The following is a 14,571-nucleotide window of genomic DNA, read 5'->3' on the forward strand; positions in this document are numbered from 1 at the left end:
CCTACGTGTGAACCCACATATTTTACCTTCGGGACAGTTTGTTTTCTGTTTCTTTAACATCAGCAAAGTGGTCATCGGATGGTGGGTGACGAAGCCCCCACCGCCCCCAGCCCCGACTCCCCGGATTGTCTGCCCAGGGTCTCCATCGGGTCCGTCCCTGACACATTTGTACACAGGCCCACACAAGCCAGCACGCTCACTCCGACTCTGGCTGATTATATATGTACATAAAATATTGATTAGAAATGCTAATGGAGTCACCTACAGGATCGGCTACAGGAAAAGGAAAATGAAGGAGAGAGAGGTATGAAGGTCCCAGTGTATCTGTGTGTGTGTGTGTGTGTGTGAGTGAATTTCTCACCTGGAAAGTGAAAATAACACTAAAATATTAAAGATCACTCTCGGTATATTAGCAGGTGAGAGGGAAGCCTGGGGATCTCTTCCTCGATGGACTGTGGTCCCTGCACCCTTGGGTTTTTTTTTTTATTCAAGTCCAGAAATGTCAACTAAGGCAAATAGGTAGAAACTATCCATACAGAGCACGCGAACCCACCTACTCTTGTATATGTTCCCAGAGAAACCTCGGCACCAAAATGGATGGACTCATGCTACCGTCCTTCCAACAAACCAAAGAATGCATTCCTGTGTCTTGTCACTTTGCTGCCAGGGGGCCTCTAACGCTACTTTTTGTGGAGCAGAGAAACACCGGGGGGCGGGGGGCTGGTCAGAAGGCTGCCTCCCCCAACGGCAGCCTCCGACCTCTACAAGCTTGTCCTTGGCAATTTTGTACCTCAGTAACCATAGCAGAGGTACACCTTCTCCAGGAGGCACGCACCTGTGTGTGGGGGCCCGGCTCACTAATGCTTGGACTGCTGCCCAGCAGGTTTGGGACTCTGAGAAACAGCATCTCACTGGGATGCTTAGATCCTCTGTAGACGAAGCAGGCACCTTTCTGGCTTTTCCTGTGCCCCATGGAGGGAGAAGCTAATTCTTTGCAAAAAAAAAAAAAAACCACCAAGAAGGCTAGGGAGTCCAAATCACTATCAGGCTTACTTTATAATTGATTTCTACTTCAAACCCTTCCCAGACACCCAGGACCTCAGCTACCTCATTCCCCTTTGCCGCTTCCCTGACATTCCTTCTTTGCCCATATTTCTCCTCAAACTCAAGCCAGGGTTGCCGTCAACTCGATGAATTACCCAGCTGCTAAATCCCCCATCTCTCCTTGCTTTCCTGGTCAACATAATCAAAAGATGTACTTCCCCATATGAAATTTCATATTTATTGACTGTGACTTGAGCCAGGGACAAATACATAGATATTTCAAGCTCAACTAAAGAAGTCACCTCTGGAGAGGGGAAAACTAAATAATTTAAATATCCAATATTTGTCTTACTTGGTAATTTTATGTAAGGAAATGCCCCACAAGCATCATACACAGTTCACAGTCTCACCTAACCAGGAGGTTTCTTTGGGGGCTCCCCCTCCCTTACGGAGGGAGCACCACAGTGTGGGACAAACCCCACCCCAACCGCACCAGCCATACAAGCTGGGATGGGTATAACCTTTAAAGAGAATTAAAAGCCACTTTTCACGCTGATGGAAATGTGAATCCAAGATGCCCCTCATCTCCTAATCCAATCGCCTCTTCTGACACTCTGTTTCAATTCTGGCGGCACCTAAAGGACCCTCTGCCCGGGGAAATCCCCAAACTGGAATCAAAAAGGTCAGCGTGGAGGCTGGACCGTGCGGTCCCTGCCCCCAGGAGACGCTGCTGTGGAGTCGCCTTCTCTCTCACGCGCGGTCCACCTGGGGTGGAGGTATTCTGTTCAGCGCGGGGCGTAATCACACCTACAGGGACCCCACGTTATCCAGAGTATTGTTTTAGGGATGTCGCGGTACCTGGGAAGAGGGGGTGGTACAAAAAACGAAAGGATGACCGAAGGAGAACTGACTTTGGTAGTTCAGCTTGCTTCGGGGGATGGCGGGGCTGAAGAGGAGGAAGAATAGCAAGAAGTTTAAGCAGGTCCACGAGAATCTGGAGTTTTCATTGTAGTATTATCTGAAGCCTTCCGGGGGAACCACACACGGAGTGCGCCCACACCCAGACGCCCCGGACACCTGCCGGGAGCGCGGCGGCGCCGGGAGCGCCCGCGGGGAGCCCGGGACAGGTACCTGGGCAGGGGGGGCGCCGACCGCGGAGGGCCCTGGCAGGAGAACGGCGGGTGGCAGGAGCAGGACCGCGCAAAGTCAAGGATGGTTGCGCGGGGCAGCGTTCCACCATTCTGAGAATCAGTTGTGCGCTTCCCCACTCTGCGCACTCGGCAAGCTGCCCAAGTCCCGGGACCTGCGGTTACCCGGTGTCTAGCACCGCAGCCCCCGCCGGCCACCCGCGGGCACGCGGCTCAGACGACCCCAAGTTCCAGGGAGGCGAGCGCAAAGCCGCCCCGTGGCACGGAAATCACCCGGCACCGCCTCGTCTAAAGCCGCGAACCAACTTTGCCTCCGCTGCAGCGTCCAGCCGATTGTCCCCACTCCTGGAGGGAGGCGGGCATCCCCTATTGGGGCGTTCTGGGCACAGTCTAACCTGGCCGCGCCGCCCGCACCCCTGGGGGCGGGTGGCTGGGGGACTTGGGTCCACCGCGCCGCGTGCGCGCCCTCGGGGAGCAGCTCTGGGACCGCAGCGCGAGACCTCGCTCGCCGCCCACAGTTTCCAAATCTGCGCGGCACGTTCAATTTCGCCCCCTTGCCGGGACCGTTTTTGGTCCCCAGTATGAAAATAAACATTAAAGTCAAAGGGCCCGCAGGGACGCTTTCCCGAGTGGGAACGGGACATCCTTGAGACATTCCCGCACCTGTTCTGGGCTCGCTCCTCCCCATTCCACAGAAACTCAAATATTTTCTCCCCGCGGGGGACGATCGGAGTGAAGGCGAAAAGCTCTGCTCTTACCTAAGAGTGAGGGTTTGTCAAAGGCGGGGTGGGGGTGGTGAGGGAAAAGTTAGAGTCGGGTTCACCCCCAGAAGGAAACCCAGAAAAGTGTGCGGTTTTCCCCTTCCGACGTCCGCCCCAAGTGCCCTCACCTTCCGCCCACCCCCCAACCCCGGGGTCCCTGCCACTTCAAGAATGCCTAGAAGAAGAACTGCGACACTCAAGACAGAGCCGGCCGGACAGGCAGAAGGACAGACACAGACGGAGAAGCCGAGCACCTACTGGTTGTGGTAGCCGAGGGGGTCAGGGACGCAGAGTTCGGACACATCCATCAGTCCCGTTTTAGCATTCCCAGTTGGTAGAGAAAAGGCGGCGGGGAGATCACGCGGAAGAGCGAGTGAAGGGCACCGGCGAGGCGCGAGTCCGGGCAGGGGCACGGTGAGCCGGCCGAGGCGGAGTGGGTGGATGGAAGCGCCGCGGCAGGGCGCGAGGGAGGCCGAGAGCGGTGCGCGCCCAGCCCAGCGCTCCCGCACTCGGGCACACACTCCCGTGCTGGCAGAGGGGATGCGAAGCGGTGGAGGCGGCTCGGGCACCAGACTTGGAGCCCACTAACCCTACTGTAGCTTTAAGGCTCGGAGACTGATGTATGGTTTGGCTCCTATTGGCTATCTCTCAGGGGCTGGACTTAAAGTGACAGAATCGAGCTGGGGTGGGGGGAGGGGGGTGAGCCAGAGAGACTTCAATGGATCCAGGCGCTCGCGCGAGGTCCCCACCTCCGGAGGAGTAGGAGAACTGTGCTGTAGAGCCGCAAGGCCTGTCCTCTCGCCATTAAAGAAAAAAAATTTTTTTCTCTTTTTTAGCCCAACTGGCTGGTGTGGCTGGAGACTTGAAAGGTGTGCCCTTTTATATATCCTCTCCACCCCCAACCCCCAGTCTGATCTTTTAACTGGCAGGTCTAGCAAACTCACCTCTCAGCTCTTTGGAAGGGGTATGTTTTTAAATTTAAAAACGAGACCCATTTCTCCTCCCGCCTATCAAAAAGAAGAGGCCAGCTCCTTAGAAATTCAGAACCTCACACCTGGTGTTTGGTGCACAAAAGTGCAAAGGGTCAGGCTCGTAGGTGAGCCCCAGCAAGAGAGGGACTGATTCCCTCCCCAGCTCTCATCACCTGGGCCAGTGGGTTCTGAACAGCTCTCGTACGGACTAGACGGCAGGGCTTGATTCTATAAAACACTCTCAAGATGTGTACAGTGATGTTCTCTTCATTGGCAACCCTCAGAAACGTTCCCAGGACACAGACACAAGCAAATAAATTCCTGTCTGCTTAGAAAAGCACAATTATGGTTAAAACAACCAACTTACCAGCCACATCCACTTCAAGGCACAAGTAGACACTTCAACATACACACCTGAATCCCCAGCTATGAACATACCTGCATCCCTGTCTGCTGCTCTCTCCATGAACCCGAATATTACTGTACTAAAACCAGCTGTAAGTCGATCCCCAGTCCTTCTTCTGGGGCTTGTCGTCTTTTGAGATGTGCCAGCCACAGGGATAATAATCAATTTGATGGTTCAAATGAGTGTGGGGAGGAGATAGGTATAGAATTATTTAAAAGGGAGGGAAAAAAAGCCCTCAAGAGAGACCACCACCTTATTCTCCTATATTCTACAAAAGACAATGAGCAGTAGGGGGGAAAACATCATTTTATCATCAGAATAAAGTCTAAATGGATTGTAACTGCAGTGTTCAAGCACTTCAGGAATAAAAGCAGGAGGCTTGTGAGAAACCCCAGGAGGGGCCGACCGCCCGGGAGGGGCTGGGGAATGGGCAGCAGGACGGCAGATGATACTTGACTTGGATAAATGGAAGCTCGTGCAGGCTGGGAAACCGAGCTGAGGTTTTTCCTATGTGCTGAAGTGGAGGACCGCGTGGGATTCTCCAGGCTCGGGACGCCGGCAGGTATCTCACAGAGAGATGGATGAAGATGTCTGCTCTGTCAGTAGAGCCCCCAGCAGCCCTGGATTTTTTTTTTTTTAATCACATAGGTACTTGGTTACATTGGAAATGGAAAGAGGGGTGCAGGGATCCAACCACCATGTGTTGCCAAGACCTCAAACTGGTTTCTCTGCCTCCCTTCTGGCCCCTGGAAATCCACTCGCTAAGCACTTAGCAGCCAGGAAGCACTTTGTAAAATGAACATCCAAAGTCCCCTTCGCAATTTGTTGCAGTTAAGAAAGAGACCCCAGTCCTTCCCCGTGGCCAACCGGCGTGCCCCAGATGACAAGCCCCTGTGTGTCTCCACACCCCGTCTCAGCCCATGAGATGGCCCCCTCAGGCTTTGTCCCTGCCACCCAGGACGCCCCAGCTTCCAGATCACATTAAAAGCTTCTGCTATTTGCCTTGCTTCAGGTAATTTATTAGTTTGCAATTATACATATATTGGTATGACTAATACCACCCCCTGCACATGCATGCGTGCACACACACCACTAGATTGTAAGCTCTTTAAGGGCAGGGACCGTGTCTGTTTTTGTTCACTGGAGAATCCCCAGTGCTTACCAGTGCCTGGCACATGGCAGTTGCTTGATTAAAACCTTGTTGAATGAAATGTCAGACCATAGCAGTTTAGAGTGGGGCGGGGGCCGTCTGCTGTCAGGACAGGCTGGTTGCCCCACAGGGACTTAGCTCCTAACAGGTTGTATGAGATCCACTGGGTTTTTGCGGTGGGTGCACCTTTTGTAAACTGGAGATAGAGCACGTGCAGTGGAGCGTGAAAAGAAAGACAACTTCACAGCTTGGAGTGGATGCAAAGCCACTGGGTGCAAATGAGGGAAAGCAGAAAGTCTGTGTTGGTTCAAAACATATACACACTACTGTATATAAAATAGATAACTTATAAGTACCTACCATATAGCAGAGGGAACTCTGCTCGATATTCTGTGATGGCCTATATGGGAATAGCATCTACACAAGAGTGGGTATATCTATAACTGATTCACTTGGCTATACAGCAGAAAAACACAACATTGTAAATCAATTATACTCCAATAAAAATTAACATTAAAAAAGCTAGGCTCTTGCCCACCTAACTACTGTCTGCATCCAAGGCACGGGGACGCAGGTAACTAAGGGCCTCGCCCCTGGGCCCTAGCTGATTGTCCTCCAGGGCGAGAAAGAGGTCCCTGAGATCCAGCCTTCTTTGGACGTCCTCCTCCTCCGCAGTGACTATCCAGCCCCATCACACACGGCCCTGGGGCAGAGTTTTTCCTCCCTTCCCTCCCTGGCAAATGTGCGCCTGCAGACTCCCCTGAAGGGGAGGAGAGGGCCCACTGGCGCGGACACCCTGGGGACCTGATCCAGCCCAGCAGGGCCAGGCTTCTCCTGTGGTTTCCCAGGCAAGTGTAGCCAGGACGCACACTCTTTTTGGGACCAGTTTCTCTCCTCCCCTCTGTCCCCAGCCAGCTCACGGGGTTCCTTCCCAAAGCCAAGGTGGGTTCCAGGCCTCTGGCTGGAGGGCGAGTGCAGAGCACACCTGGGCTCTGGACCCGACCATTTCGCATGGCCTGGCTGAAGCCATCTCTTCTCCAGAAAGCAAAGGTGGTACTAGGGGGTAGAGTGGGGGTGGGCAGAGCTCTTGGGCTCCCGCAAGCTTGAAAGTTATTCAACCCATCATCTTCTCAATCATTCCACTGCTCACCCGGAGCAGGTGCTATTTGTAGTCCACCTCCACCCCAGCACAAAGCTCTAAGCCACCTCTTTACTCTCCTCTATCCCCATATTGGCAGCCCTAGGTGGGCAAGTCAACCCAAGGAGAATGGAACAAAAGGCATCGGACACAGGAATTGTGGAGGGTAGAAGGGGAACCGCAGCTGACATTGTTCTTGTGACAAACTCCTTTAAATAGACATTTCTTACATTCACAAGACCTTATGGCTGGGGCGGGTGGGAGTGGGGAGGGTTCAGGGAATCATTTAGAACCATCATCAGACTTTATAAATAAGGAAATTTTTAAGTGGCCCTGTATGGTGGAGTGACCTACCCAAGGTCACACAACAAAGCCCTGGCAAAGCATGGATTTCTACTTATTCTACTCCTAACTCTTTGTATGCAGGTCTCTTTGCTTTCCCTTCTCCCTCCTTCCCTAAGTTCAAGCTCTCTCCTAAGGACTATGAAGCCAAACTAGAACCATGCCCTTGGAAACACACTGCACACACACACACACACACACACACATCACCTGGGAGATGGTGGGGACCCAGGCTTCTGTGTCCATCCCCTTAAGGGTGTGGACTCTTCCCCAAGTGGTTTCCTAGGGGCTGAGTTCCAGGAGGCAGATAAGTAGGAAAAGATTCCCAGACACTGTTCAGCCTGTTCTGTCCCCCAGACCTGTGTTCCCCTGGGTACAAAAAGCAGCCAGTGTCTCACAAATAGCTGAAGCCAGGTCCATACTAACCACCTGCTCTTTCCCATCCCAGTCTGGCTGAGTCCTAGAACGGGCTGTCTGAGTGCCTGTACCCGGATCTTGAGGACCGCTCAAGCTGCCTTGCCATAATCTATGCAGCTGAACCCAGAGCATCACCCCTTGCCACAAGTGTGGTGAAGATCTCCGCCCTTGGAGTGTGTGTCCCTGTCTCGAGGTGCCTCCCCACCCTGCTCTGACACTGGTCTTTTCTGCCCAGGAAACAACAGCAACAAGCAGTGTCTCTCAGATTCCTGAATCCCCTCCCTGCACTGGCTACTGTCCAGCCCAACAATGAGGAGGCTTTTCTCCTCTTTCAAGCCAAGCAACCCAGCAGGAGGACCTGATGGCCTCATCACAAAAGACAAGACCCAGCAGGAATTTCTGGAGATCCTACCGCGTACTCCCTAAGCACAGTGAACGCGAGACACTAATTGTTTATAGCATCCCTGTCCCTCGACCGCATCCGCGTTCACTGCACCAAGTCTCCAGGTGAGAATGATGCCTACAAGGCATGTAGTTACTCCTTACCACCAGCCCAGGAAGGAGAGGGTGCCTCCGTGGACCTGTCTGAGTCACAATCCAAGCCTGTTCCTGTTCCACCCCAGGGTAAGCACTGGGGGAGGTGAGCTGGGAAAGTGCATCCATTGATGGTCCCTGAGGACTAAGGTGGGCCCAGCCTGGACAGTGAGTCTGACCTGGGCATCTTTGGGGATCGTGCTGATCAAGTCAGGGCTCTGTGAACTCCCGGTCAGAGAAAATGTCCCCAACCATACACCCCAGTGGGCCCACTGTCTTCTCAAGGCTTGAATTTGGGGATGTGGAGTTATATCCCCCTGTGCTGGTCAGCAGACTGGCAGCCCACTGGCTGGCACTCGTCCCAAGGATCATAATGAACTGATAACGCTAATACAATGCGAGTTTGTGCTCCCATAATAGTCTCCTGCTGACAGATAAATGCTGCGGAAACATGATGGCTTTTCCTGAAGCTGTAAGGGGCTATTATTGGGGCAAGAAGGCTCGTGTCCTGTTGGCACAGCCATCGTGACACCGAAGATGAAATGTGAAGGGGGCGACGTCTTGAGTGGATAAACGCTTGGGGTCCCTCCCACCACCGCTATCCACTTCCTTATCTGAAACCCCTACCAGGGGTCTTGGAGGAATAACTTCCAGATATTTCAAAGCTCTGTGATTATTTTTTTTTTCTTTTTCTGAGTCTCAAGATTCCATTCTGACCAACACAGCTGAATGGCATATTGAAGTCCTCTGTGTGCCCAAAAGATTCCTTTCCTTGTGCAAGACGGTGACTGCAGTGAGCAGGCAGGAAGGTGAGCTCTGTCCCTCCATAGAAACAGAGATCTTTCCCCCTGCTCATCTCCAGGAGAATAGGAACACATCATGACTCTAAGAGCTTTGCCACCTGCCAAATTTTGGGAGGAAGAGAGAGGAACAGGAGGAGGAATACAAAGAGAGGAAGAAGGAGGAGGTAGAGAATGAGGACGAGGGTCAGTGGAGGAGAAGAAGAATGTACCTTGATAGCGCCTGGTACCTAAGAGGCATTAGACAACTCGCTATTGACTGAATGAATGAGCTGCCTAACTAAGTATTTTCCATTACAATGGATGGTGGGTTTTTATCAAAACTAATAACAAGGAAATCTGACCTTATTTTCATCTGTGTAACATATTAATTTAACATCCAATTTCTTGTGACTTCTGCATCAGTTTGTGCATAAAACATGGTCGATTTCAAATATCAAGCAAGCAGTTTGTTTCTAGGGCCTTATCATTGGTAAAAGGCCAAATTTTCTTTGACGATAGCTTTTTTTTTTTTGTATTTTTTTCAGAGTTATGTTTTATTCGGTGGGAATTTTTGGGACTGCAAGCCCCTGAGACAGCATCTCAAATGACCCTGACAGAACTGCTCTGAGGAGGCGAGGGAAGGAGCCAAAACATACAGAAGTTTTGCAACGAAGGACAGGTAGTCTGAACATCAAAAGATGATTGTTAATTAAAGGAAGCCAGATATCTCAAGTTAAGGAATTTAGCATTTTTCTATGTATGGAAAGATGCAAGAGTCTGGGCTCACTGAAATCATTCCTTTCCTATGCTGGATGAGAGTTTTAACTGCCAAAATCTCATGGTCAACACTGGACACAGAAAGAATGAAGAATTTGTTTGGCAAACTCAACAAATTATGCCTCCCAGTACATTTCTACTCTCAGAGATAAATACCTCAAAGAAATTATTAAATATGTGAAACTGGGAAAATTAATTGTAAGCTAACACACACATGTTAAATGTGCCATTTAGCGGGAAACAAAGAAACACGTTGGCTGAGCCTGTCTCCCGAGCATTAATGATATAAAAGTCAACACCGGGAACACTGAAATGCGTTTTCATTTCCTAATGGCTCAATTAAGGTAGAACTTCTTATTTCATTATTCTTTAGAATAAAATGCATTTTATTTTTTGCTCTAGTAAAATGTTTTATGGAGAGGGAAAAACAGCACACACTTTTAGGTTGTAGGAAAAATCAAATGTAAGTGTTTTATAAACTGTAAAGTGCTCGAGCTATGTAAAACATGATTAAGATGAGAGCTTTCGACTATGTTTTTACACGAGAAAAGTGCTGGCCAGCAGTTACCTTTCCAAACGTATGCTGTAATGAAGCCAGTCCCATCAGTGAAGTCCGCACTGCTTGGAAAGAGGTAATTACAAGTGTGCACGTGTTAAGTCACTTCAGTCGTGTCCCGATTCTTTGTGACTCCATGGACTGTAGCCCGCCAGGCTCCTCTGTCTATGGGATTCTTCAGGCAAGAATACCAGAGTGGGTTGCCATGCCCTCCTCCAGGGGATCTTCCCAACCCAGGAATCAAACAAACCTGCCTCTCTTATGTCTCTGGCATTGGCAGATGGGTTCTTTACCACTAGCGCCACCTGGGAAGCAATTATGAACAGGTCAGTACCAATTCCAGATGAAGGCTCCAGCCTTGCAGCCAGGACCTCCTTTTACAACTTCATTCTTGGTAAACAATTAGCAACAAGCTTCACTAGAACTCCTGTCTTAGAAGGCTTGCCTTTCCAAGAAGAATGAGGCAAGGCAGGAAGGGAAACTGCAGGAGGACCAAAGAGGGTTTAGAGAAATAGAGAAGAAGGCAGTCAATGGTACAAGATTTAATATGGATAAACACCGGTAATACACTTGTCAGTAATGACCCTAGAATGAGCCGGACTGTAGGAGAGCTGGTGGAAGGGCAGCGATGCAGAGAGAGATCTGGGGTCAGGACAGATAGCACATTAAGCATGGGCCTCCAGCTCAATGGCATGATAAACACTGCTTTGGGGTAATTCTACAAAACCCAGCCGAGCAAGGAGCAGCCATAATTCCTCTTTACTCTCTTACTACAGGCACTGATGGAATTTTATGCACAGCCCCGAGGGACTTGCTTCAAAAGCAGACTGGAAGGGTGATGAGGAAAGGACTGGAAGAGCGGTGAAGAAGGTGTCAAGGCCTCCCGAAGGCTGTCTGAGCCCCACACGGCGAGGGACAAATGTGGGACCGGGTGGGATGGGTTGCCCCTGTGCACTGAGGGTCAACACTTGCGTCCAGAGCCCGAGTCACGCGCACACACTGTAGGTGTCATCGCTGGTCCCCGTGACTGCCTCTCTTTTCTCTCTGGTTCAGCACCCCACTCAGGCTGAGTCTCACCTCCACGTCCAGTCCCTGAGGGCTGGTTTACTGAGGGTGCCAGACGATGCACCCTAGAAGTTCAGGAGGGTAGCTGCCCCAATTCTTCCCTTTTCTTCCTGCCCTCTGAGCACTGTTTCATGGTGTGATTTCTCTTTATAAACCCTCCAGAAGAGACATGCACACCAGACACCCTGCTGGTTTCTGTGAGACCAGCTAGGCACGTGATGGCCAGCACAGAACACATCACATCACTTTACTTGGCATCTAACCTCGCCTCCCTCCCCTTTCCATCACCCTCTGTTCCCAGGCCTTATACTTCTCCAATGAAGTGTCAGCACTTTTTTCTTTTTTTTTGGTGTTTCTTCTTTTCCTGTCTTTTAATTTTATTTATTTTAATTGGAGAATAATTACTTTACAATATTGTGATGGCTTTTGCCATACATCAACACGAATCAGCTGGCCTCCGGCTCTGTTTTCTAGGGGACCAGGGCTGAGATCAGGACTGAATCAGCAAGTGGCTCAGGGCCACTGACTTTCTCGCAGTTCACACTATTTTATTATTTACTATGCCTTGCTTGGTTGGGGAGGAGGAGCATAATGAGCGCGATGATTGATGGGTTATGACGGGTGGGCACTGCACTAGTAACAGCCCCACTGGCTTACAAAGGCCTAGGTGGACCTAACCGCACCCACCCATTCGCCCATCCATTCAGTCAGCTTGGTTCTGGTTCAGTTGCCAAGATGTTCAGGTCAATGGTGTCGTCTGAAGCCAATTGTCAGGACCCCCTGGCCCCGTGTCCCTTCTCCACCCCCTTCTCTTCCAGTCCATACTGTGTTCTCCCTTGTCCCTGGTTTTCTTCATCCTGAGCTGAGCCACTTCCTCGGGTGACCGTCTTTCCCCACGTGTGCACCCACCCACCTCTGTGCTTAGCTTGAGCCTCAAGCACCGGGAGAGTCCAGTGGCTTCAGGAACAGGTCTATGGCCTCACGTGGCAAAGTCTCCAGGGGCAGGTGGTTTCATCTTTTGGGTGGGCTGTCCTTAGCGTACGGGCCGTCACCTTCCCCTGGTCCCCCTAGAGGTGAAGCATGCTTCTTGTGGCCCAGGTACCACTTCCTCACCCAACCTGTCAAAGCTGGGAAGGGGGTGTGTGCATATATGAGTTTATGCTGGGAGAAATGTCCCCCTGGGTCTCTAGTTTGTTTTTGCTTGTTTGTCTTGATTTCATTTGATTCCAGAGGAAAATCTTTTTCCCCATTCCCGCTGCAGCAGACTTATCCTCACATCTTCTCAGCCAGAATCCAGAATCACACTCACCCTAAACCAGTCACTGTCAGAGGAGAAATGATTGCTGTGACTGGTTTAAAATACATTAACTCCCTGAAGCTGGGGAAGAGGCTCTCTGCTCCTGAGAACATTAATGTTCAGTGACAAGGAAGATTCACTTGTTACAGGAGGAAGCAGGAAAGGCAACCAACAGTGTCCGCCACACCTGGGCTGTACCATCGGCAGGTTGGTGGCGCTTGGCTACCCATGGATGCAAGCAAGAAGGGGGTCACCGTCTGACAGGATGTAAAAACAGTGTAAGGCTAACTCTTAAGTCAGGCTACGTTGTGTTCTCACCTTGCTCCAGCAAGTCAAAACGACGTCAGTGATAAAACACTCTTCCCAGGACTTCCCTGCAGTCTAGTGGTTCCAACTTTGCTTCCAGTGCATCCAGTGCAGGGAGTGTGGGCTCGATCCCCGGTCAGGGAATTAAGAACCCACATGTTGTGTGGCATGAGCCAAAAAAAAAGCAAAACAAAACTGTTGCAGTTGCTGTTGAGTTTTAATAATACATGTAGGCTTCAAATTAGCATATTCTTATTATTTGTCCTTTAATACTAATTGCATTCCACCTGAAGGTAATAAGTCAGCCACACACACAGAAACTTAGCTCCCCTTAGCTCTAGGGGTGTTTCAAGAGTCCATTCTTAAAAATGTAGGATCATCCAAGCTCACTTAAGGCCTGTCTGTGTCTTGACCCTTTTGGTACTTCCTAAATACATCCTTGTGTCCAAATGGTAAATTCAGAGTAAACAATGACAGCTCAGGGATTTCTAGAGACAGGGAAAGAACTCGACTTACTTCAGTCTTGTTATTCTATGCGAAATTTTTATTTGCACTTAAAATTTAAAACAGTGAAACAGAACTGTGAGATGTAATATTTGTAAGCTCAAATATTAGCTTTTACATGAAAAATCTTACTGAATTGGAATAATAACATTGGAACATTGAAATGGGTTCATGATTTTGAAGAGTTTATTTTTAGATTATCAACAGTCAGGAAAATAATGATTATTATTAATGACTAGTTGATTATTTCTCAGTGTAAATTGGTTGTAGAGGATGGCAGATCCAGGTATCAAATATCCAGGGTCTGCCCACCCTATTGTCTGTTGTTCTGTCTCTTCCTGCCCCCAGCTGGGCTGGTGGTCCTGAGAATCAGAGAAAGGTGACTGACCACATTTTCCTAGGGTATCTTTAACGGATACCTTCCTTGTGGCTCATCTGATAAAGAATCCACCTGCAATGCGGGAGACCTGGGCTTGATCCATGGGTTGGGAAGATCCCCTGGAGAAGGGAAAGGCTTACCCACTCCAGTATTCTGGCCTGGAGAATTCCATGGATTGTATAGTCCTTGGGGTCGCAAAGAGTTGGACACGACTGAGTGACTTTCACTTTCACCTTCATCTTTAAGGGAACCATCTCCAAATAGGTCATCAGTAACCATCCCTGTGGCCTTCCCTGGTAGCTCAGCTGGTAAAGAACCAGCCTGCAATGCAGGAGACCCTGGTTCGATTCCTGAGTCTGGAAGATCTACTGGAGAAGGGCTAGGCTACCCACTCCAGTATTCTTGGGCTTCCCTCATGGCTCAGATGGTACAGAATCCGCCTGCAATGTGGGAGACCTGGGTTCTATCCCTGGGTTGGGAAGATCCCCTGGAGGAGGGCATGGCAACCCACTCCAGTATTCTTGCCTGGAGATTTCCATGGACAGAGGAACCTGATAGGCTATAGTCCATGCGGTCTCAAAGAGTCAGACATGACTGAGCAACTTATACTTTCACTTCAACGCTCCTTGAGCCCAGAAAATGTCCACATAGCCCCTCAGCACCTTCAGTTTGTCTCCATTTACTCTCTCTTCCTCCAATTGAATAATTCTGCCCGTGATCTCATCCAACAATAAAGACAGAAACTCTATTTCTTATCCATGACACGATCCATTCCTTGTTTTGGTCCACCACTAATATTGTAGCATTTTCATTTTCTCCTTTTTTTCTACTGTTCATTGAAGAACACCAACTCTAATTTGACTCTTCAGTGATGGGGATGGAGGGGGTGGTGGGGACGGACCATTTACCGAACATCACTCTATGCTGGGCACTCAGCACTGTTCTGTTCTGACTCAAGGTTATCCACCCCACTTCACATTTGAGCTGGGTGTCA

At 50.1% G+C, this 14,571-nt stretch overlaps 1 protein-coding gene across 2 annotated transcripts in view; it reads right to left on the minus strand.

Annotated features, from left to right (window-relative positions):
* ESRRB (estrogen related receptor beta) overlaps nt 1-14,571 on the minus strand; it is a 182,255-nt gene that overhangs the window by 109,824 nt on the left and 57,860 nt on the right. The window contains exon 1 of one of the 2 annotated variants that reach the window (XM_043921169.1): nt 3,212-3,479. The exons of the other annotated variant lie outside the window; for it this stretch is intronic. Coding sequence (XP_043777104.1) covers nt 3,212-3,261 — 50 coding nt within the window. The 5' untranslated portion in view covers nt 3,262-3,479. Of the gene's footprint in view, nt 1-3,211; nt 3,480-14,571 lie in introns of those variants that run through there. 2 annotated transcript variants of the gene reach the window in all.

This window comes from Cervus elaphus, chromosome 12, assembly GCF_910594005.1.
Source record: "Cervus elaphus chromosome 12, mCerEla1.1, whole genome shotgun sequence".
Classification (NCBI taxonomy): domain Eukaryota; kingdom Metazoa; phylum Chordata; class Mammalia; order Artiodactyla; family Cervidae; genus Cervus; species Cervus elaphus.